Here is a 25,224-nt window from a genome sequence, read left to right as displayed (position 1 = left end):
TTTTCCTTGATAGATGTTATTTAGGCTAACCATTTCTCCATTCTATTGTCTGCCAAGTACAGGACATCAAAATCAGTAATTGTCACAACTGCCAAAACAATAACAATTACACTATAGCAATGGTGACAAAAGGAGCTTATTGTAATTATACCAAATCTGTTCTGAGTTACTCATGCCCATTGCACATTTGCATCAGAATATCTTAGGGCAAGGTCTGCTTTATTGGGTGGAGAGAATATAATTTTCTTTCTGACTGGTACAGGAAACACACTGCAGAAAACCGACTTGGAGATGCTAAACTTTTCATCAAGAAAAGGTTTTAATACTGCACCCTGTATGAGGCAACCTCATGCCAAATCGCTCTTCCTGGAGCTACTTACTCAGAGGACAGATGAAGTTGGGAGGAAGATATTACGCTGAACAGCATCTCCAGCAACTGGTTTCTGAGCCAGATTGTCTTTCCAGATGTTTGGCTTCCAGCTACAAAAAAGGGAAATTCAGATTTGAGAGAAAACGGATGTAAAGAGACATAATATTTGCTGCAGTAAGCAATTGTATTCACCAAATGCTTAGTTCACTCAGGAATTTAGGCATGGATGAGACTCGAAATTTTGGCATTCGAGTCTAGACTTCTATGCAATGCTTAAAAAGAATTTCAGGAAATGTTCCTAAAGTTCCGTTTAACCGGAGATTTTTTTGATGCTTCCCATCACCCCCCCCAAAAAAAATCCTAAAAATAAGGTCAAATTTATCTTCCAGTAGAAGAATGTTTTTTTCCATTATCATAGGCTGCAACATTTCTTGACCACCTACTACATGCTGGGAATTATGGGAGGCACTGGGAACAGAGTGGTGGAGATTTTTAGTACTCGATCTTAATTCCTGTTCTCAATGTGCTTCCAGGCTAGGCCTTCAGCATGCCGATGTCACACTAAAAACAGAGCTTGAATTGCAGAGTTCAGAATGAAGTCCATATAAGAAGGGGGGGTGACTAAATAAGCTTACTTTTGTCCCATTATCCATTCATTCATTCATTCCCTTGGTTAGCCAGTTATTTTACAAGCAATTCAGGGCACACAAACCATGCTGCAGAAATAGGACTGATGAGGCAGCTTGGAGAAGTGGGGTCAGATTTCTCTCTACTTGGATTCTGGCCCCAAAGGTCTTAATCTCTCTGAGACTCTGTTTTCTTGTCTGCAAAATGGGAATAGTAATTTCTACTATTCATTCAGGTTTGACCTAAGGATGATTTTTCTAGTTTGAGTAACACTGTCCAATAGAATCTTTTGCAATAAAAAGAATGTTTTATATCTCCCCTGTCTGATGCAGTAACCACTAGCCTCATGTTATTAGTGAGTACTTGGAATGTCACTAGTGTGACTAAGGAATTGAACTTTTAATTGTATTTAACTTCTATCAATTAAAATTTAAATTTAAGTGGCCACAGGTGACTAGAGGCTCCCATCAGATCTGGAGGGCCCAGGACAAAGTGGTGAGTAATGGTTCCCTTCACACGTGCCCTAGCAGAAGGAACATGACAGAGCTCTTGTTCGGCATCTGGTTGGGAGGAGAGAAACTCAAAGAAACAAATCACAAACCTGTGCATTAGAGTAAGTCCAAGGGTTTTAGAAGCAGAGGAGGTGACTTAACTGGCTTGGTGGGCCTGGGGAGGCATTTCTGCCTCCAGTGGGTGAAGCAGGAAGTGGGGTGGGACCAGGGAGGCATTTCTGCCAAGGGAACAGCACGTGCAAAGCATGGCTGAAGGGCAGAGCATCACACACTAGGATGTGGAGGTGCTTCAGAGTGCTGAAGCTGGGGCTCATCAGGGGAGCAAGGGTAGGAGAGATTCAACCAGGAAGGTAGGCAGGAACTGGATCATGAAGGATTCCACCTGTTGGCCTATAGGGAACTGAGTTTTATCCTGGAGGTCTTGGAAGCCATTCCAGGTTGTGAAGAAAGAATAATTTGATCTGATCGCAACCCTACTCATAAAAACTATGACCTCACAAGCCAGTACTTGGGAACAACTGCTCAATTGTGGGTACCTTCCCCTTCCTTTGCCTCAGCCCTTCCCTCTACAAAATGGCCCCATGACAGGTGGCTCTCAGGGGTTCCATAAGGCTCATCCTGCTGCCTTCAGATTGGTGTCTGAAAGGTCTTCTCACCAGCCACTGAGGAGTCCAGGTCCCCATCCACGCAGATCTGCCTCTCGTTCACCGAAGAAGGCTTGAGGGTGTACACAACAAATAGCCCGATTCTTAATGCAGAGAGAGAAGGATACATTCAGTGGTGGGCTCAACCCATGTTTGCTCAACACGTATAAAGGTTTTGTACATAGATCCACCCAAATCAGCTTCAAGGGAGGGTTTGAGACGAATCATGTTATTCTGTGATCAATGCAATGTTTCCAAGGACTTCTAAAATCTGTCCAGATTCATCAGAGCAGTTAGCTCTGGCTCTGCCAGATCAACAGAACAGATATCAATGAGGATGGAAAAGGCTAAATACCATGCCACCTGGGACCCTCCTTTGGGAAGTCTGCAAAAAGCAGACCTATTGAGTCAATGGCTGATGAGGATGACTGTGCTCATGGAAATTCTCGAATTCTTGGCATAATGAGTGTGTCTGAGCACCAGGGAGCAGTGAGCACATAGCCCTGCTGGGGGTCTAGCAGACCCACCCCTTTTCTCAACTCTCCGCCCTGAACAGAACCTCTAGAAGGTTCCAAGGAAATGGAATCTGTCACTGCATTGAAGGGTAATGTTGCTGGGTCGAGTGTGGTCAGGAGAGAACTGGGGCGTATATTCTCTTGTGAAATAGTCCCAAGGCTCTGCCCATCCCCCTGGGAAGCCTGGCACAGTACCTGAGCAAGTCCTGGATGCTGAAGTGGCCCCTCAGCTGACAGCCCAGGATGGCAATGATGGTGGGGATCTTGGAGAAGGTGAGGCCCGGCTCATTGAAGAGGAAGACGAGCTTGGGTATAAGCTGTGCCTGGTGAGCAACTTCAGCATTCCTGGGTCCTTCCCTGTGAGCCCAGGAGAGAGGCAGTAAAAGCTTTTACTGGAATGAACCAAATTTGCTGTGTTTCTGCTAAAAAGGTTTCCTAGACTGGGCTTGCTCTGTGGCCCTCCGACTCCAAAGCTCTCTTGGCAACTCATCAAAATACTATCAGACACCCATTGAATATGTGTCTGCCAAGTGCCAGAGTTGCTCAGGGATGAGCCTCCCATGCCCTTCCACCCCCGGAAACTGCCTTCAAAGACAACCCCCAGTTATTGACTTTTAAATTCTAAGCCTCGGGGAAAACTAATGCCGGTCTCAGAAAACTCAGAACAAAGACAGCAGACTCGCGTGTGACCACGGAGCACTTCCCAACAGCCAGGAGCGCGGGGCCCTTGGTGAGTCTGTCTGGGTGTGTACTCTTCCTGCCCGCCCCAAACCACAAAGTGGATGAACACGCCACTGAGAGTCAAAGGGGAAAAAGACAGAATTCAAGCATCCACATCCTCCTTCTTAGGATAATCACAAATTCAATTTCCAGTAAATTCTCCACCCCCTCCCCCGCCAAAGATAAGTGTCCATCTTTTAGAAATAAGTACAGAAAGAAAGTGGGAAAGAAAAAAAGGAAGATGAAGGAGGGTGAATTGGGGTGGCTTGCTCCTTCTTGAGCTGTCCTGTCAGTACTAATAGGATAAATTCTGCCAAACTCCACATCCCTGATAGACACAGAGGCAGAACCAGCCCAGTTCTGTGTGTGGTTTGTATCCATTGGCCTAACAGGGAAGATGTGCGCTCATCCGCCTACAAGCTCCCAGTGTGTTTTGCCCTCTTTCTTGTCACAGCACTAAGAGGCCTGTTTGTCTGTATTCCTTCTCCACAGGACTGGCCTTTTCTTCTTGAACTTCCAGCACTAAGAACTGGGTATGAAATGGAATGGGTTTGTAATAGACACCCAGGGAGTGACTGAATGAAAAGATGCTCACAAATATATTCCAAAACATCAAAGGTGCTAATGATAAGTTGAAACAGACCTCCATGAGGAGGCAGGTGGATGTGGGGGTGACCAGCCTGACAGGTGAGGAAGGAGATGGATTGCTATGGTGGCTTTCCTGCCTCCCTTTTCCCTTATTCTGATCCCAGTCCCTGGTTTTCTTTGGGGGCCTACCACGTTCTAACTCCCCTCTACCCTTTCCAGAAGTGAAGTCATGCCACATGACCCAAGATGGCCCAGTGAGACTCCATCCTATTGCTGAGACTAAGGAGGAAAAAAGAAGCCCTCTGTGTTGCCTGTGCTGGCCGAGGATATGCTCTGAGGAGCTGCACGGAGGCCATCTTGCCGTCTGCCCACATGAAGCCAGCACAGAAGAAAGCGTGGACAAGATGGGTGACAGGTCTAAGACGAAGCAGTGTGAGCGCCACCCAGGCACGTGGGAAAATCTGCCCCATTCCAATGTATGAGCCAATAAAATCCCCTTTCTCAACCTTCCTTTTGCCCTCCCTCCTCCCTTCCTTTTTCCCTCCCTTCCTTCCTTCCCTAAGTTGGTTTGAATTGTATTTCTACCACTTGCAACCAAAAGAGCCCTGAACAATTTAAAAAGTGACTTGGAGAAGTCACTTAGAGGGTAAGTGGGTTGAGGGGCAAATGGGACATAGAGAAGTGTTTTCGTTTGCGGAGCCCCTGAGAGGGTGCTAGCTGCAGAGCTGGAGAGTCCCCTCCTGGGGTCCAAATCCACCAGGGGAGAGACTTGCCCCACATATGTGAGCCACTGGGAAGGACACGGCCTCAGACTGAATATGTCCCCCCAAAATTCATACGTTAAAACCTAACCGTCAGTGCGACAGTATTCGGAGGTGTGGTCTTTGGGAGGTAAACAGGTCATGAGAATGGGGCCCTCATGATGGGATTACTGCCTTTATAAAAGAGATGCCAGCGAGCCCTCACCCCTCCCACCAGGTGACATTATAGGGAGAAGACTGCTCTAAACCAGGAAGCAGGACCCTCACCAGACACCGAATCTGCCGGGGCCTTGATGTTGGACTTCCAGCCCCTAGAACTGTAAGAAATAAACTTCTGCTGTTTATATGCCACCCTGTCTATCATATTTTGTTACAGCAGCCCACATGGACTGAGACAGACGTACTGCCACCTGGGAACGCAGCGCTCTGGAAATGGGAGAAGGCCGTGGTTGCTGAGCCACTTCCTGTCCCACCCCCTCGGTTCCCCTTCTTGGTATGAAGCCATTAGTTCTAGCCCCCACCCTGCCAAAGCCCGTCCTACCTTGGTGATCGAAGGATTTCCACAAGGTGGGAAAAGAGGGAGTGCTCCAGGTTGTCCGCTGTATTCATCCAGAGCTGGAGATAACAAGCACAGAGTGAAACCAAGACGTGTGTGAAGAAGGGACTCCATGCGGTGTGAGCAGTTACAGGGCTGAACGTGCTCTCCTTACGCTTGAAATCACTAACACCATTTAGCAGCTCAGGAATCAGACCAGCTCTCCCAACACCTAGAACTTAGAGGCTGCCTTTCCCGGGGGGAAGCTCGGACACCATTCCTCTCTTCCCCATCTCTGCTGCTGCCCAGTGCTTCCGTGGGAGTCGAGATTGGAACCAAGGACACCCGCCGTAACCTGTGTCTGGCCCTCAGCCCTGTAGCCCCTATAGCCACACACCAAATGCAGCTCATCCTCACTGGAGCCTGGAAGGCAAGTGCCAGTCTTCCCAAGTGAGAGATGAGGAAACAGAGGCTGAGACAGACCAGTTGAGGGACAGGTCCCACTCACCACCAGCAAGTGTTAGGACTGGAATGAGAAGCTGAGTCTTGCCTGTCTGGTTTGATGCTACCGCGACCACGCACCCAACTTGTGCACACATCACTTTCTTCAGTTCCCTCCTCCGGGAAACGTGCAGCACAGCCCCCTCCCCTCCCACCCGGCCGCACTGCGAGCTGCACACCGAAGGGAATGCACTCAGATTCCAAGAGTGAACTTCATCACTCAGGTTGTTTTCATTCACAGTAGACAAAACGCAGCTGCTAACTGTCCTGTTGGGGCAAAGTGGATGGCGTGCCTTCAGGTCTCCTGTCTGTTCCCCTTTAGAGAGCTCTACTATTTCTTACTTGCAAATACTGACATTTCCTAGGGCCCAGAATGGAGAAGGTTCTGATGTGCGATTGTAAGAGTGCATTCAGGGAGCAGCTAAAAGAGCTCACACTTATATAAATGAGACCATTTTCTAGAGGCAAGAAGTGCCCTGCAAAGTCCTAAAACGGTATCATTATCTGCATGTAGTAGCTAAGAAGAGTGAAGCTCAGAGAGACTCAGAAACTTGCCTGGCGCCCCACGGTTTCTAACTGGCAGAGCCCAGCTTCAAAGCCTGGTCTGTCTGACCATCGAGCCCATCCTCTTGTCTCCTCACTGCGCTCCCCACAGGCATCTCCTGCAGACGATGACCCATAGGGTCAATAATCGACCTCCCTTGAATCAAGTGGGTGACCGTGGCCCCATCCTCTCACTTCAGAGTAAAAGCAAAGGAGCCTCAAAGGACTCAAGTTTCTGAGGAGGCCCGTGAAGGTAGAGACCACCCCTCTGACTAGTCCCCACACATGCCACATAGAGAACACTTAATAAGGACCCATCAAGTTTTTTAAAAGAGTGAATGCAAAGTAAATCAAGGTAAAATAAGTGGATAAGTGAATTGCTCTTAAGCCAGAAGCACACTAACAGATTTCCAGCTCCTGTTTGCACAGCCACTGCCTGGCATACACAGAAGAGGGCAGCTGCCATTTGGGACAGCTGGTGTGGGCTGATGTGGCCCCAGTAGGGATGGGGGTAGGTAGGCATGGCACCCCAACATGCAAGTCTGTAGAAGTCCAAGAGCCTGCACACTTGGAATGTTCATTCATGAAGTCAGACATTGAGCAAATGCTTTGTCCGACTCAGTGCCGGGAGAACTGAGATAGTAAGATTGGACCAACCAATCTTGTGTGCCCGTGAGCCCTTACCTTTCCCACAGAAGCATATTCCCGTTTCCTTTCCAGAGCACTAGAACAATAAAAAGCTGCCACACCACATTGGAGGCTGCCTAGCTCTTTAGAAATTACATAATACCAAGTATCTGAATTTTGGGAAACGCGGATAATTGAATCTTTTGGTTATTATCCTGTGTCACATAACCTCTGTACTGAGAACTGCATTGAGATGTCTGGATTAGATTTCTTTAAATATCAAATGGATAATACGTCAGATTTTGCCTTCTCCCCACCCCTGGAACCACCTCCCTCTCAGAATGGGCTGGCCTATCCCTTCTTCAAGGAACCCAAAGCCTCAACCTCCTGCCTTTCTCCTGCTTCTCAACTTCCTGTCTCTCCCCTGCTTCTCAACTTCCTGTCTCTCCCTACTTCTCAACTTCCTGTCTCTCCCCTGCTTCTCAACTTCCTGTCTCTCCCCTGCTTCTCAACTTCCTGTCTCTCCCTTGCTTCTCAACTTCCTGTCTCTCTCTGCTTCTCAACCTCCTGCCCCTCCCCTGCTTCTCAGCTTCCTGTCTCCCTCCTCCCTTTAAACTGTCTGTCCCAATTATCATGCATGGAATCCACCTTTTCTCTTGTAACCCACTCTTTTATCTCTAAACTTTCCCTCTTGATAGTGGGAAGGACTTGTCCCATCAACAGTGATTTTCCCACTGGTATTTTTAACCATCCTTTTCTGTTGCTTCCTCCTCCTCAGCCTAAAGCCAGACTCAGGTCCCTTAAGTCTTGAAACTTCCTCCCTTCTATTTTCTTCTCTTTTTTTCTTCTTCAAAAGCCCACTGACTGGCTTGACTCCATCCTCCTCCCTCCACCTCACTTCTGACTCCATTACTTATGTTTTCCTAGGCCTGTCAGTGACCTTCAGTTGACCTCCAAGTGACTTCCAAATTTTACACAGTCCTACAAATTACAAAATCTACAACTGAACACATCCTTGCCCTTACTTTACTTGATAGAGGCAGACATTTGGAAAAGTTCTCTTCTTTTTGAAATTTTGTCCTCCTAATCTTTTATTTCATTTCATTTCATTTTGTTTTACTTGGTTTTTTTTAGCTTCCAGTTTTTATGGGTTGCTTGTTTTCTTAACTCCAGCTTTAAAAGCACCAGCTTACCTAAAAGTTTACTCAGGGAGGGGTGGGGCGGTACCCATGGTCGTTCCAGGAGCAGGCAGTAGGAGGGTGGTGGGTTCCTCTGTGGGTAATTTCTGGGCCAGGCTGCTGGTGGACATGCTTTGGAGCCAAGCTGCCTGAACTCAGCCACAGCATTTTGGAAGGTACAGGTGTGCAGCCAAGGCATGCTGTCCTGTTTATCAGTGTAGTGAGGTCATTTACGCATGTCTCCTTTCCTCTTGTGCACTAGGAGCCTACATTCCACACCTGGCTCGCTTCCGGCATAACCCTCTCATCCATATCTTCAGACCCAGATCCAGGGCCTGGTTCAATTAGCTAATATTTTATTTAGGATTTTTGGAGCTATATTTATAAATAAGATTGGCCTGTACTTTTTCATTTCCCATACTGTCCTTTTTTGGTTCTGCAATCAAGATTGGCTCATAAAATAAGCTGGGAGCACTCTCCAGTTTCCTGGAAGAGTTGATAAGGCTGGAATGGCTGATTTCCTGACTGGCAGAACTTCCCTACAGACACCCTGGGCCTGGACTTGCCTTATGGATGTTGTTTGTAAGATTTTAAACCTGTGATTCTGTTATTTGATGCTTATGGGACCATTTGAGTTTTTATTTCTTTTTGAGTGAATTTTGGAAACAAATTTTCTTAGAGATTGTTCAAATGAGCTGTGTTCACATTTATCGGCACCAAGTTGCTGATCCTATTTTCTTGTTGCCTTTCTAATTGCTCATTCCTCTGTGGTTATTCTTCCCTTTCCTTCCTAATATTATTTAGTTGTGCCTCCTGTTTGTTTTCTTTCCCCCTTAGCCAATCTCAACAGGTCTGTCTGTGTTATGAGAACTAGTTATTGGCCTCGGTGACCCTTTCTATGTTTGTTTCTTTCCTTCTTAAGTAATGTTCTCACCTCTTTTTCCCTCCTTCTTTCTCTGAATTTTGTTTTTGTTTGTTTTTTGTTTGTTTGTTTGGGGTTTTTATGTTTCCATTTTTGTTTGTTCATTCTAACTTCTTGATCTAAAGGTTCTGTTCATTAATTTTAAATGTTCTTTTTTCTAATATATATACACTGATGACTATAAACTTTCCTCTAATTCTAGCTTTCACCAGCACACCGCCCCCCCCACAGTGCTTTGTTATACGCAGTGTTATACAGTGTGTTCCTTTCATTCAGTTCGAAATCACTCCTAATTTGAATGATGAGCTTCATTAATCCTCTTTATCCCACTGTCTTTGTCAAAATTCAGGCTTCAAAATCTTCTATCTGGATTTCTCGAGCAATCTCACAACCCATTCTCCCTTGCCTTGGGCTCCTGCCACCAGAGTAATAGGCGTAAAATAAAATTCTAACATGTCATTCTTTTCTTAACATGCTTAGGTATCAGGAGTTTCGCAAAACTTAGCAATAACCTAAAACTTATCCATAAAGCCTTTAACCTAATAATTCAACATTGATCATTTATTCAAAGGAAATAGTTTTTAAAGCAGGGGAAATGTATGCACAGAACAACAAAACAACATTTATTCAAAACAACAATATGGGGGAAAATCTAAGACTTTGACAACAGGAGAATGGTGAAGAAACCAGGAACTTGCTATAAGACAGATATTATTCTGATTCATAACAAATCTTGTAAAAGCCCATAATAAATGTTTTTAAATGTGAAGTTCAGATCTTTATTTAACAAGCATTATTAGTGAGGGTCATTGAAGGAGTAGTGATGGAGAGTTGAAGAGTATTGCTTGCTGGGAGACTATGAGATTAAGAAAGGGCATGATGTGATGGAGGGGACCTTGAATTCTTGATTGGACGGGTCTCACGAATGCACTTCTGGACGAACAGTGACTTGGTGTGGAGCAATACAGCACAGGTCATAAGGGCTTTCCTAGCACTCATGTGTTTCTAGTTTTAAATACCTCCCTCCTTTATTCCCTGGCCCCTTGTGTGTTTCTCATCTTCCTTTCTCAAGCCCTTTTCCTCCCCATTTTGCCTTTCCATGGACCAGGGCTGTGTCTTTGCCACTGTCTGGTTCTTAGAGTCCCAGACTTTGGGAGATGAGCTCTAGGGGGGGTTTCTCCCTGTCTCTCCATCTTGTAATGAGATGTAGTATTTACTCTTAACACAGGAGAATTTGGAACTGGAGTTCTGAGGAGAGAGTAAGGGTTGTGCTAGTGACTTGCTTGGCCGATGGTTTCTCTTCCAAAGGCATAGGCTCCAGAGCTTCCTAACATAGTCAGATGTGAGGAGCAGACAAGTGTCTTTTCCCTTTCATTAAAAGTATCTTAACCAAAAAAGAAAAAAGAAGAGTCCATAATAAGTATTTTTAATGTCTGTTATGTGAGAAAAGGCAGGACTTAAAATATATCTACACTATGATCATGACTATGATATAAAAATATGTATATTATGCATAGAAAGTACCAAAAAGCAATGCCTTAAAAGTTGACAATGGTCAACTTTTCTGTAACTTTAAATATTTAAAAGTTAAATATTCTATAATAAGCATGTATCATTTTTTAAATTAAGAAAATCCATTTTTTAAATCCTTCTAGAACTGGCTAAAGCACACGTCCTGTCATGCAGCCTAGCATCTCCCACCTGTCTCAACTTCCTCCCCGTCCAGCCTCACCTCTCCCTGCAACAAACAGCCCTGCAGGCACCCTCCAAGCCACTTGCTCTCAAATCCCCATGGTTGTTCCCATCCCTCCTGTGTGCAAATGGCGTACACTCCACCTGGAATGTTCCCCCACTGAATGCATTCTGCCCAACTCAGCCCCAGAGTCCCTGATCTGCAAACCTGAACGGACTGTGCTCTCACCCCACTCCCCTGATGCCTGTGCCTGTCTCGCCGTGATGTCTAGCACATTGTAGTGTCACCTTGGTCATGTCCTGGGCCCAGGCAGCTGTGTCAAGAGGCTGGATCCTGGTTATCAGCAGACAGGACATGGCCAGTGCCTGACCCCATGGGCACTCTGGAAATGGTGCTTTGTGACTAGAGCAATCCACCCGAAGTTCTGTGCAGTACCCCTTACTTAGGCTCAGGCCTGCCCTCAGGGTCTCTCAGTCAGCACTTTCAAGAAGTATTTGTCAACAGCAAAGCACCATCTAAAGGAATTGGGGTATATATATCTTTAAGCCCATATATATATATGGTACCCTACAGTTTTAGAATCCGTTCCCAGATACTATCTGGTTTGACCCCGGCCTGTGAGGGAGAGGTGATGCTTCTCATTTCACACACAAGAAGACTAGAACTCAGAGAAATCAAGAGACTTGCCCAAGGCCACACAGCCCATTGATGGTCTCTTATTAATTACAAACCCAGGCCTCTGGGCTCCAAAGCCTTTGAGGTTTTCCCTCTCACCACCCTCATGACTACTGAGGAAGCTGGCCTGCTGAGTTTAGAGGAAGCTCCCGATGTTCTTTACCATCACACACACCCACTCCTTCGGGGCTAATGTCCAGTCTCCAGTTTACCTCAAAATTGCAGAGGATGTGTTGAAAGACGCCAACGTTGGTGACAGCAGATGACCCGAAGCCTAGTTCTGCAGTGCCAGCAATCGAGAGGATGAGCTGAAAAATTCGATGGTTTAGGAGAGAGGTCTTTTTCCTCAGGAGAAAAGCCATTATCTGAAAAAGTTAAAACACAGAGCAATTTCCTCGTGAATGCATCATTAGAACTCTTTCTCCTTCACCTGCTTGTGCCCACCAGCACCTGTTGTCAGCCCAGCCTGCAAGCCCTCTGCTCTCTGGTGCTACCTCCTTCATTCCCCTATTCTCAGTGGAAAACCACATACCAACTTCTGTGGCTGCTTCCCACCAGTGTCCACTTTTCTGTACTTGTGTACTTGTGTGACTTGACCTCTCACTAGGGAGCCCCTGCTTCTTCCTGAAAATCTCCCCCTGTGTTTCCAGAATGCCACTCTCTCTTGGTTTCCTCCTACATTTCTTTCTTTTTTGTTTTTTTTTTTTTTTTTTTTTTAGTTTCAGAGGTAGAGTTTAGTGATTCATCAGTTGCATATAACACCCAGTGCTCATTACATCAAGTGCCCTCCTTAATGCCCATCACCCAGTTACCCCATCCCCCCTACCTTGCCTCCAGCAGCCCTCAGTTTGTTTCCTAGAGTTAAGAGTCTCTTATGGGGGCTCCTGGGTGGCTCAGTTGGTTAAGCGGCTCCCTTCAGCTCAGGTCATGATCCCAGGGTCCTGGGATCGAGCCCCACGTCTGGCTCCCTGCTCAGCGGGGAGCCTGCTTCTCCCTCTCCCTCTGCCTGCCACTCTGTCTACTTGTGCTTTCTCTCTATCTGTCAACTAAATAAATAAAATCTTTAAAAAAAAAAGAGTCGCCTATGGTTTGCCTCCCTCTCAATTTTCATCTTATTTTATTTTTCCTTCCCTTCCCCTATGTTCATCTGTTTCTTAAATTCTGCATATGAGTGAAATCATATGGTATTTGTCTTCCTCTTACTGACTTATTTTGCTCAGCAAAATACTCTCTAACTCCATCCATGTCATTGTACATGGTAAGATCTCATTCTTTTTGATGCCTGAGTAATATTCCATTTAAAAAATACACACACACACACATATATACATACAAACACACACACACACACCACATCTTCTTTCTCCATTCATCTGTTAGTGGACATCTGAGCTTTTTCCATATTTTGGCTATTGTGGACACTGCTGCTATAAACATTGGGATGCATGTGCCCCTTCGAATCATTATGTTTCTCAACCTGTTTGCAGTATGTCAAAGCTGTAATCATCAAGACAGTATGGTACTGGCATAAAAACAGACACATAGGTCAGTGGAACAGAATAGAGAACCCAGAAATGGACCGTCAACTCTATGGTCAACTAATCTTTGACAAAGATGGAAGGAAGCCAATAGAAAAAAAGACAAGTCTCTTCAACAAATGATGTTGAGAAAATTGGACAGCCACATGCAGAAGAATAAAAATGGACCATTTTCTCACACCATACACAAAAATAAACTCAAAATGGATGAAAGACCTAATGTGAGACAGGAGTCCATCAAAATCCTAGAGAAGAACACAAGCAGCAACCTCTTTGACCTCGGCCACAGCAACTTCTTGCTAGACATGTTTCCAAAGGCAAGGGAAACAAAGGCAAAAATGAACTGTTAGAACTTAACAAGATAAAAAGCTTTTGCACAGCAAATGAAACAGTTGACAAAACTAAGAGACAGCCTACAGAATGAGAGAAGATATTTACAAATGTCTTATCTGATAAAGGGCTAGTATCCAAAATCTATAAAGAACTTATCAAACTCAACACCCAAAAAACAAAAAATCCAGTCAAGAAATGGGCAGAAAACATGAACAGGCATTTCTCCAAAGAAGACATCCAAATGGCCAACAGACACATGAGAAAATGCTCCACATCACTCGGCATCAGGGAAATACAAATCAAAACCACAGTGAGATACCACCTCACACCAGTCAGAATGGCTAAAAAGTCAGGAACAACAAATGATGGCGAGGATGTGGAGAAAGGGGAACCCTCTTACACTGTTGGTGGTAATGCAAGCTGGTGCAACCACTCTGGAAAACAGTATGGAGGTTTCTCAAAAAGTTGAAGATAGAGCTACCATATGACCCAGCAATTGCACTACTAGGCATTTATCCTCCTACATTTCTTTGTGTTCTTTCTCATTCCCCTTTACCAAATTCTGCATTTATAACCATCCCATCAATGTTGCTGTGTCACCAGGAAGCCACCACATCCCCACGAGCCCAGCTGCACCAGCATCTCACTTTAGGCTGCAGCCACGTGATGCGCCTTTCTGCTATGTCAGGCTCAGGGAAGCAACAACATATAAACTTCCATACCATAATGGAGGCACTGTGATCCCAGTGTCCCACACCCATCTCAGAGACTAATGAGAGGGATCCCACCTAGCTTTATGTCTCTGTTGACCTCAGTCACCCAAAAGTCAGGTTACGTACCCATCTACTGGCATCCGGGTTCTCACCCATCTTATCCACAGCTCAATTCCCTAAGCTTGGATCTGACACCATCCAGCCATTCTCCCTGTCTTCCCAGATATCCTCTCCAATCTGCTATTTGGAAGTCTTGCTTGCTGCTATAGACTGCATGTTTGTGTCTTCCCAAAATTCATGTGTTGAAACCCTATCCCCCAATGCAATGTTATTTGGAGGTGGGTCCTGTGGGAGGTAGTTAGGGTTAGAGGGAGTCATGAGGATGGAGCTTCATGGTGGGATTAGTGCCCTTGTAAGAGTCACAAGAGAGCTTGCTCCCTCTCTCTGATCTCTGTCATGTGAGAATATAATGAGAAGTTGGCCATCTGCAATCCAGAAGAGGGCCCTCACCCAACCCAACCATGCTGGCACTCTGATCTTGGACTTCCCAGCCTCCAGAACTGTGAGAAATAGCTCTCTGTTATTTGTAAGTCACCCAGTCTGTGGTATTCTGTTAAAGCTGCCCAACTGCCTAAGACAGTTGTGATCAGTGAATACTATCTTTTCAGACTGCTCCAGTCACTTCTTAGATATATCTGAAATCTGACCACTCCCCAGTCCCCTACCAAGACATAATTAGGATGGTTGAAAGTTGCTTGAGAAAAATCACACATACAGGCTGACTGGTTTCACTTTGCAGTAATAGTGTCAAATGCCAAAGCAGTCCTCATTTGGCCTCGTGATCCAACTCTGTTTTTCTAGTAAGCTGGTTTTCTTCATCCTAAAGATGAGGATTTCATCTCTTCTCCTCTCTCCCCAACCTCCCTTCACCTCCACCACCAACTTCACACTCTGCTGAGAAGACAGAACCCATCAGACACGAACGCTCTCATCTTTCCATACCAGATCGACTGATGCCTGGGTTGCACTCCTTCCTGTCATAAGTAGGGTCTCCATCCACGTGGCCCCTGGAACACACCACTCACCTTCTTGAGAACATGGCTCCATGGGACAGCTCTTCTCTCCTAGCTGCATCCATCTCTCTCTCTCTCTCTCTCTCTCTCTCTCTCCCCCCCCGTCACATCTTCCCACCGACAAAAATGCTCTAGTATTTCTCATCTTAAAAAGAACCCTCCCAGGATGCCTGGGTGGCTCCATCGGCTAAGTGTTTGCCTTCAGCTCAGGTCATGATCCCAGGGTCCTGGGATCAAGTCCCATATCGGGACTCATCCATATCCCTACTGCCTGGCGCAGTACCTAGCTCTTAGGAGGTACTTGGTCAATATGAACTGAGTAAATAGATTCCATTCATGGGCCACTCCTTGTCTCTACCATCTCTTTCTTCCTGAAAAACTCAAGCAACATGGTCCTACATGTGATGTTGGCCACCTTTGTAGCTCTGTAGCACATTATCTCTCTCAAGGCACTCTGCTCAGGCAGAGAAAACACTCACTGAGAATTCACAATGCGCCAGGCCCTACACTTAGCGGTGGGGAGGCCACAGTGAGTGTGAGTGAGGGTTCCAGATCTCCACGAGACCGGAGTTTCTGGGAAGATAGCTGGAGAACATTCAAGTCACAGAGAGCATGGTAGTTCTGGAAGAGAACCTCAGACACTTACTGCATTCAATGTGTACTAAAATTATCTTGGTATTTGTCTTTTTTTGTTGTTTTTTTAATTTTTTTTTAATTTTTTTGGTATTTGTCTTATTTTATCCTTCTAGATAAACCCACGAGAGCAGGAAGTGCTATATGTACCTTTTTGGAAATTCTCACAATAATTGCGAAAATCCCTAGTCACAGCAGATCTGTATGAGCTGAAGTGGAACACATCCCATTAATGCTGCTTTTAACAACATGGTCAAAGAAAACTTTTAATATCCCCAAAGCCCCAAATCTTGAGTTTTAATATAAACCCAGACACACCCATTCACTTATTACCAAAATATTTACTAAGTATCTGTTTGGTCTCAGTAATATACTGGCAAAGAATAAGGAAACACCCAGGCCTTTAGACAATTACAGTCTCACAGAGATGAGCAGTCATAATTACAGCACCGGGTAAGAGCAATGAGAATGGGCACATGCCTGGTGCCAAGGGCAGCCAAGAGATGGCCACACACTCAGCTCAGGGCTTAGAAGAGAGATCCCCTTTGCCATTTGAGCTTGACCTGGGGAAGAGAGGGAGATGGTACTCCAAGCCCAGGACATAGGTACACAAAGTACTATGATGCGGTTAGCAATCCATGACCATGCAGGGTTCAGGGAGGAAGGTGCATTGGCTGGACAGGAAATGGGGCTAAATGGGGCTGGAAGGACAGGCTGGTGGCCAGTTTTTAAAGGTCTTTAGAATCCAGTATAAGGAGTTTGGGATATTATATCAGTGACTGGGTGCCTTTGAAGGGTTTGCACAGGAAAAGAGGTATCATCAGGTCTATAATGTAGAACTGTGACGGGTATCAACGAGATTTGAGGGAGAAGCAGAAGGAATGGGCCACTGTCCAGCTGTGGCCACAGTCTAGGTGAGGGGGCATGTACCTGAGAAGCTTTCTTCTTCTCAGACCCTGACTTGGGGGCCAAAGAGACAGGGAGGCATTCTCTTTGCTCCTATTGTACCAAGGAACCACCACGGCCTTTGTACCCTAGTGACATTGTCTAGACTTTGACACTAGTCCTGTCCTTCATGATTTTCTTCCAGACATGCAGGAAGGTACTCAAGGGCAGTGAACATGTCTCATGTGACCTCGCAAATAGTAAACAGCACTAACAATCACAGTTACTCTGAGCAGGCACTCTTCTAAACACTCAGCATGTATTAACTCACTTAATCATCACAGCCCTACAAAATAAGTGCTTTTATTATACCCATTTTACACATAGGAGATTAAGAACTAGAGATGCCTGGCACTTACAGAGCCCTTATTTTGCAGATATAATGCTCAGCCCTCCACTTGAATTAAATGATCTAGTGCTCACTACAACCCCATGACACAGGTTGTGAGATAGTGGGTGAGGATGGAATCTATTTACTCAGTTCATATTGACCAAATATCTCCTTAAGATAGAGATATTAAGGAAACTGAAGCAGAGAGGGTAAGTAACTCATCCAAGGTTACAAAGCAAGTTTGAGGAAGAGGCAAGATTCAAACCCAGCACCCTGGTTCCTCTGCCTAGGCTCCTAGCTATCACATTAGGTGCAAAGTAGGTGGATCACCAATGATTCCTGAATTCAGTGAAAGTTACAGGTATACAGGTGAGCACCCCCATTCTGATCAAAGTCCCTCTCTGCCTGGCCATCACATGGCCCCGTGCTGTGGTGACACTGGCTTTAAGAACCTTCCCCGTTAGTTTCCCTTCTCCAGAGGTTACCCTGGAGGGAAAGTTCCCTAGGGCCAGTGAAGCTCTTCTCTGCTCCTAGGTAATGATAGCCCCTTGGGGAGTTACAGGCTTGGATGGGAGGGTGGGATTACCTGGTACCCATAGATGTGCTGCATCAGGCGATCACACATGACATTGCTGGTCAGGACAGAGTGCAAGACTTTCACAGCTGCATACATAGTGTGGTCATCTGTCGCTAAGGAAATGAGGCCCAGGAGGATGGCTGGCCCGCCAATGAAGTCCAGGCTGCTGGCTGCTGGGATGGAGTGGAACACCCTTATGCCTGTGCCGGACAAAGGGGCATTCCATCAATACATCGCGGGTTCAGGGCAATGGCAAGTCCCCTGGAAGCCCGCACGGGCAAAAGAGCTGCAGGTGCCAGTGCCACTGTCCACTCACAGTAGAGAGGCCTGTGCATCTGGGACAGGCTGGGAGTGGGAGGAAGGGTGGGAGGTTTGAAAGTCTTAGCTCACTGAGAGATCCTGCCCTGCGTTCTTCCTGGGTCACCAAAAGGCTGAAACAGCCCAGAGGATTTCAGATCACCGCCTCTATCTCCGTCCGGAGTGCTGGGCGAGCCACAAGCTCTCTGAGCCTCGGGCCACTGGTGGCTCGGACAACCCCGGGCTCTTGTCTGCTCTCTAGATCCTGTGAGACTGGACCTTGCACCAACCTCCTGCTCTGCTCTTGCCCAACGGCACAACAAGCAGCAGTCACCGGCTGTTGTTTTTACCCAAACAACCACAACCATCGCCTCTGTCAAAGGGCCCCACCGTGCCCACTAGATAGGCTCCATTGTGCATAGATGCCAGCCTGGTTAAGCTGAGTTCACTAGCAACTGCCAGATGTGGCAAGGTGAACGGACCTCTATGCAACGTGGAAGGCTAACTCTCCAACAGGACTAAATCTCCAACTCTCACCCTCACTGGATAGCCGTTCAGAAGTCCAGGCTACACAAGCAATGACAGCCACATGCCCATCTTCCCAAATAGTAGTAAAAGGTCAAAGCCTGACCTACCTAAATGGCCCACAGCCACAGCTCCCACGGTTCGAAGAGGACCCGAGAAGCGGCCAGCACAATTTCTTAGCAAGAACACAGGCATGGCATTGTCACGGGATGAAATGTTCATCTAGAGAAATGAGCAACAATTAGTCCAAAGAAACATGCTGGAAGGGAAGAGCTTTTATTCATGAGGTCCTGGAGGGCAGGCACCCCAAGTCCCGGTCCAGTGTTGGCCCTCAGTAAGAGAAAGTCAGTGAATAAATAATAAATGAACCAATGTCAGGGAGACTGAAGCCAAAATTTGGTTTCCCATGCCCCACTACCCAGGCTGTGGCTCAGTCATGTGGGAACAGCTCTGGTGGCGCAGTTGAGCCACAGATGTCCCACACGTCACAATGAAGAGCTAATGAGGGTGAGGTGGACGCAAGGACATGTGGAGGTGGAACGGAGCCACGAAAGCCAGGCTGCCCCCTTCCCAGTCCAGGTTGTCTAGACTCTGCAAGCCTTGGCGTCACTGGTCTCAGAGGGCTAGGCAGATGGGAGTCCGGGGTACTCTGTGGGTAAAGCACAGCTGTGGTGCTCAGCAAGACCTCATCCCTTGTTTACTGAGCCTCTTCAGTAAAGGGAGATGGCCCTCTGTCTGTGAGAGGGGAGAAAATGTAAACAAATCGGCCCCAATTCATCAGCATTAAGCAAGAGAGCACTCTCTGCAGGAATTAGGAAATACTTCATCTAATGGCATCTTCATCTACATACATGTCTGCTTGCTGTTTTGCAAGTTTGCTGTTTAAAATAAACAGGGCAACTCACAGAACATTTTGCAGGGTTGGGGGGTCAGTAGCATCCAGAAAAGAGAAGCTCAATAGTGTTTTCAGTGTCTCAAACGTTTTTCAAACTCCATTTGTTCCTGTTCTCCAGTGAAGAATAAAGAGCACCTACTTTCTCCTCTGAGCAATTATAAATAAAAGGTTTAGTCTCAGGGGACGCTAATGGGTGGGGAGAGGCATATGCTATTTTAACAAATGAAATGGGCAGCACGCCTGTGTGCATCTGTCTCCACATGCACCAACATGAATCGGTGTTCACTTAAGCACTGAAAGCTGAAGCAAGCTATGAGATCATGATTCCAAAAGGGGGCAACAAGTGAGGGCAAAAGTCGTACCTCTTTGGCAATCAGGCGGCTGTCCACCTCACTGTAAGTGTTTCTGATGTCTGTAACACTGGTGATGGAGGAGCTGGCTAGGTGAAGGCCAAAGGAAACCCTTTCCTCCGCAACCAGGGCCGTCACTTCTATATCAGGGTCCACTCCTAAAACAACACATCTTTGATCATCTCTACTCTCTTTACAGAAAAGAAAGTACAAGCTCAGTAAAATAAATAGCTATGGCTATATGGCGAGGCTACATTGAGAGACTGTCTTATGTTGTTATATTGTATGTTGTATGTTGTATGTTGTATGTTGTATGTTGTGTGTTGTGTGTTGTATGTTGTATGTTGTATGTTGTGTGTTGTATGTTGTATGTTGTATGTTGTGTGTTGTGTGTTGTGTGTTGTATGTTGTATGTTGTATGTTTATGCCACATGCTTGCCCCTATCAGTGCTTCTCTGACACTTAACAGAAAACTGTGGATAAGTCTCACAGGATTAACCCTACTATAAAATAAAGGCATTCAAGGTGTGAAATCACTAAGCTGGAAGCATCTACCGAGGAGATGATATAACCTCACCCTCCAAAACCAAAATGCTGAGTGATAAGAAAGCTGACTTATTAAAAAAGAGAGAGAGAGACTGGGCTGAAAGCCCTAAGATTTTCAACGAGCCAAATGTCATGGTGAGCTTGGAAAGAGCACCCTGGTCCCTGGGTCAAGGAAAGCCATGCATGCTCCTGGAACCGCATGGCCTGAATAGCCAGTGGGCAAAATTTTGGCTCTAGACTTTACCTCATCGCCTGGCTCTGGCCAGTGCCATCTGCCAGAGGAAATGGAAGCTTGAAGAAGACATGGGGCCTGGAGACAGAAACACTCTACAGTGCTCAATCGCCCTTCACTATGCACAAGTCTTCTGTACATAAATTCATTCATCATTCTTCCCAGATGGGAGCTGACCCCCTTGACTTGACAGAGCACAGAGAACAGTACTCCCTACTTGAACAGCCAGCAATCAATAATGGAAATGTGGATGTGTTTGTCTGCCTGTTTAATAATTGAAGACAGCAGTATACTTTAGTTAAAAAGCTTCTTCATTAAAAGGAATGTAACTTATTTATCGCATTCTCTTCTCTCTTTCTTTGCTCATGGTATTACCTACCCATTCTCCTCCATTATGTGCTTTGGAGTGGAAATCTAAAGGATATTGTCATTTCCTTTTCTGTGACATATTCTGTTGGGTTGTAAATTTATAATGATCCAATTACAAAGGTCTTCCCTAATGACTAACCTATGCTGAGTTTATTCTTTATAAATATGCTATAAATAACTGGCTGTCCATTTAAAAAATAATACCAGCGAGATCATTATAAATCAAAACACTCCATACCTTGAGCATGCACCGCTTGGAAGTTACCACAGTATCTTGGGCCAAGTTTGTTAATAACTTCCAGAGTGTCCACTGAGATGGCTTCTTCAAAGAGGTATGTAGGGCCAAGACGCCATATTAATGACGACTTTTGTTTCCAAACTTGAGGGGTAGCGATATATCCATAAACATCCACAAATGAAGATGGATCCATTGAAAGGAAAGGCCCTGGTAAGGCCTGAATATACAACATCTGTTGAAATTAAAAGGATGGAGGTAGGGGGAAAGGGAGAGATTTAACCTCAGAATTAATCAAATAAACACCCGTGGATATAAAATTATATACCTTATTCCCTAAAAGTAAAAGCTTCTTTTTATCTACAAACATTAAAAAGCTCACTCTCAAAGCTGAGAAACAATGCAGGAAAACAGTTTACAAAATGCTGGTGGGAGTGAAAAACTGACACCGTGCCTCTGGAAACAAATTTGATGAGGAATATTAAGAGCCACTAAAATGTTTATCTTTTGTATTCCAGTCATTCCACTGAGAACCTAAATGTCCAGTATTTGCACATCCATTAAGTTTTATGTACTAAAATAATTACAGACATATCCAAATGGAAAGGAAGAAATAAAATTATCTCTATTTCCAGATGACATGTCCATGTGGAAAATTCCAAAGAATCTACAAAAAAAAAAAAAAAAATGCCTAGAACTAATAACAGTTCAGCAAGGTCACAGGATATATGATCAACATACAAAAATCAATCACATTCTACAGGCTAATAATGAACATGCAGAAACTAAAATTAAAAACACTATCATTTACAATTGCTCAAAAGAAAATGAAATATTTAAATAAAAAATGTATGAAATCTACATACTAAATATTCAAAAATGACAATGAAAGAAATCAAAGAAGACCTATATAAATGGAGAGGCATACCATATTCCTGGATAGGAAAACTCAACATAGTAAAAATATTATTTCTCCCTAAAATGATCTATAGGTTAATACAGTTCCTAGCAAAATGTCAGCAGGCTTTTGTAGACACAGACAAGCTAATTCTAAAATTTATATTTGAAGGTACAAGCCCTAGAATAACTTAAACAAATAGCTTAATTCTTCTTTTTCAAAAAGAAGAGTGATTTTGATTATCTTTTTTGAAAGAGAAGAATTAAGTGGGAGGCGCCATTCTAACCAATATTATGATAGAGCTTATTACATAGCTACAATAATTAAGATAGTGTGGTCTTGGTAGGGGTATAGTCACATAGATCAGTAGAACAGAATATAGAATCTAGAAATAAATCCATACAAAAGTGCCCAACTGATTTTTGATGAAAGTTCAAAAGCAATTCAGTGGAGGAAGGGTAGCCTCTTCAACAAATGTTGCTGGAACATCTGGACATCCATGGGCAAAGAAATGAACTTCAGCCTAAACTTAATACCTCCTACAAAAGTTAACTCATAAGAGATAACAAATTTAAATGTAAATCTAGAAAACTTTTAGAAAAAAACACAGAAGAAAATCTTCTGGATCTAGGGCCAGGCAAAGAGTTCTTAGACTTGACACCAAAAACATGAGTCATAAGAGGAAAATCTGATGAATTATACTTCATCAAAATAAAAGCTTTTGTTCTGCAAACTCCTATGGGAAAGAAGATGGAACACAAGCTACTGACTAGGAGAAATTCTTTGGCAAATCACACATCAAAGGACTAGTATCTAAGGCCGAGCGATGTTGAGCATTTTTTCATGTGTCTGTTGGCCATTTGGATGTCTTCTTTGGAAAAACGTCTGTTCATGTCTTCTGCCCGTTTCTTGATTGGATTATTTGTTCTTTGGATGGTTGAGTTTAAGTTCTTTATAGATTTTGGATACTAGCCCTTTATCTGATATGTCATTTGCAAATATCTTCTCCCATTCTGTCAATTGTCTTTTGGTTTTGTTGACTGTTTCGTTTGCTGTGCAAAAGCTTTTTATCTTGATGAAGTCGCAATAGTTCATTTTTGCCCTTGCTTCCCTTGCCTTTGGCAATGTTTCTAGGAAGAAGTTGCTGCGGCTGAGGTCAAGGAGGTTGCTGCCTGTGTTCTCCTCTAGGATATTGATGGACTCCTGTCTCACATTTAGGTCTTTCCTCTCCATTTTGAGTCTGTTTTTGTGTGTGGTGTAAGGAAATGGTCCAGTTTCATTCTTCTGCATGTGACTGTACAATTTTCCCAACACCATTTGTTGAAGAGACTGTTTATTTTCCATTGGACATTCTATCCTGCTTTGTCGAAGATTAGTTGAGTAGGGGGTGAGAGGGATGGGGTGGCTGGGTGATAGACATTGGGGAGGGTATGTGCTATGGTGAGCGCTGTGAATTGTGTAAGACTGATGAATCACAGACCTGTACCTCTGAAACAAATAATACATTATATGTTAAAAAAAAAAAGAAGATAGTAGGAAGGGAAAAAGGAAGGGGGGGGATTGGAGGGGGAACCATGAGAGACGATGGACTCTGAGGAACAAACTGAGGGTTCTAGAGGGGAAGGGGGTGGGGGATGGGTTAGCCTGGTGATGGGTATTAAAGAGGGCACGTATTGAATGGAGCACTGGGTGTTATACGCAAACAAGGAATCATGCAACAGTACATCAAAAACTAATGAGGTAATGTATGGTGATTAACATAACATAATAAAATAAAATTTTAAAAAAAGCACTAGTATCTAGAATATATAGAAAACCCCCTAAAACTCAAGAGGAAAAACAATCAATCTAATTAGAAAATGGTCCCAAGACATGAACAGATATCACTTAAGAGGATATACAGATAGTAAATAAGCACTTGAGAAGATTTTTAATCTCATTAGCCATTAAAGAAATGCAAATTAAAAACACAATGAGCTATCACTACACACCTATCAGAATGGCTAATATAAAAAAACAGTAACCACACCAAATGCAGAGAAAATGGATCACTCATCTATTGCTGGTGGGAAATGTAAAACGGTGCAGTCATTTTGGGGAAATGATTTGGCTGTTTCTTATAAAACTAAACACACAATCACCATATGCCTCAGCAATTGAACTCTTAGGCGTTTATCCCAGAGAAATATGGACTTAAGTTCACACAAAAACCTGTACACAAATGTTCATAGCAAAACAAAGAAGATAAAAAACCAAAAAGGAAAAAAATGTTCATAGCAGCTTTATTTGTAATATCCAAAAATTGGGAACAGCACAAATGTCCTTCAATCAGTGAATGGTTACATATACATCCATATCATGGAATACTACTCAGTGATTAAAAAGAATTAACTATCGATGAACAGCAACAATTTGGATGAATTTTCAGAGAATTATGCTGATTAAAAATCCAATCCTAAAAGATCATGTACTGTACAGTTTCATATATATCATATCCTTGAAATGACAACATTCTAGATTATGGGTTGCAAGGTTAGGGACAGGGATAAGGGAAGGAGGTGTGGTTGAGTGGGAGTGGCTGTAGTTTTAATTTTTATAAAAGGGCAACACAAGGGAGCATTGTGGTGACATAAACATTCTGAATCTTGGCAGGAATCACGGACATAGGAACATACACGTGTGATAAAATTGTGTGGAACATATACACATATACACAAGTATAAGTAAAACTGGGATATCTGAACAAATTAGCAGATTGTATCAATATCAATATCTTGGTTATGAAACTATTCTACAGTTTTATAAGATGCCACCATTGGGGAGAAACTAGGTAAAAGGTACACAGGATTTCTTGCTATTATTTCTTACAACTACATTGTAGCCTACAATTATCTCAATAAAAATTTCAATAAAAGAAAACTAGTTAACAGAGTATCACAAATTTTAAAATGATAATTTCAAAGCTTATGCGGGTAAACATTTTTTAACTAATACTAAAAATTAACTAATATACAATATTTTCTATGTAATAAAGTCACAGCTATTTTTTTAAAGGGAAAAAACTAAAAGAAACTACAAACTATGGTAAGATAGAAGGAATATAGGCATTCTTTCTTCTTTTCAATATTTTTCAGGTATTTCAAAATGTGTTTATATAATTTTTATAATGACTATAAAATCACCATATCCACATTTATGTATATAAATACATATTTTTCAAATGAGAGGTCATACAATTTCAGAAACAGTCTCTTTCTCTCTGCCAATTAAATGAGATTTTCAAACAAGAACAAACCAAGTTTTCAGTCACCAGGCCTGCCTAG

General features: G+C 44.0%; 1 protein-coding gene across 4 annotated transcripts in view; it reads right to left on the bottom strand.

The window, feature by feature from the left end:
• The window catches only part of WDFY4 (WDFY family member 4), a 296,192-nt gene that overhangs the window by 184,567 nt on the left and 86,401 nt on the right, over positions 1 to 25,224 (bottom strand). For 2 of the 4 annotated variants that reach the window (XM_027595872.2, XM_027595873.2), the window contains exons 20-28: positions 21,007 to 21,238; positions 19,634 to 19,779; positions 18,487 to 18,598; positions 17,564 to 17,754; positions 11,624 to 11,776; positions 5,279 to 5,352; positions 2,864 to 3,025; positions 2,166 to 2,257; positions 381 to 480 (exon numbers count right to left, since the gene is read on the bottom strand). In XM_027595872.2, the coding sequence (XP_027451673.2) occupies positions 381 to 480; positions 2,166 to 2,257; positions 2,864 to 3,025; positions 5,279 to 5,352; positions 11,624 to 11,776; positions 17,564 to 17,754; positions 18,487 to 18,598; positions 19,634 to 19,779; positions 21,007 to 21,238 (1,262 nt within the window). Of the gene's footprint in view, positions 1 to 380; positions 481 to 2,165; positions 2,258 to 2,863; positions 3,026 to 5,278; positions 5,353 to 9,790; positions 10,428 to 11,623; positions 11,777 to 17,563; positions 17,755 to 18,486; positions 18,599 to 19,633; positions 19,780 to 21,006; positions 21,239 to 25,224 lie in introns of those variants that run through there. The other 2 variants (XM_035724227.1, XR_004819647.1) reach the window with 2 other exon arrangements.

The sequence above is a fragment of the Zalophus californianus genome, chromosome 15 (genome assembly GCF_009762305.2).
Source record: "Zalophus californianus isolate mZalCal1 chromosome 15, mZalCal1.pri.v2, whole genome shotgun sequence".
In the NCBI taxonomy this organism is placed as follows: domain Eukaryota; kingdom Metazoa; phylum Chordata; class Mammalia; order Carnivora; family Otariidae; genus Zalophus; species Zalophus californianus.
This window is presented reverse-complemented; position numbering and strand designations above follow the sequence as displayed.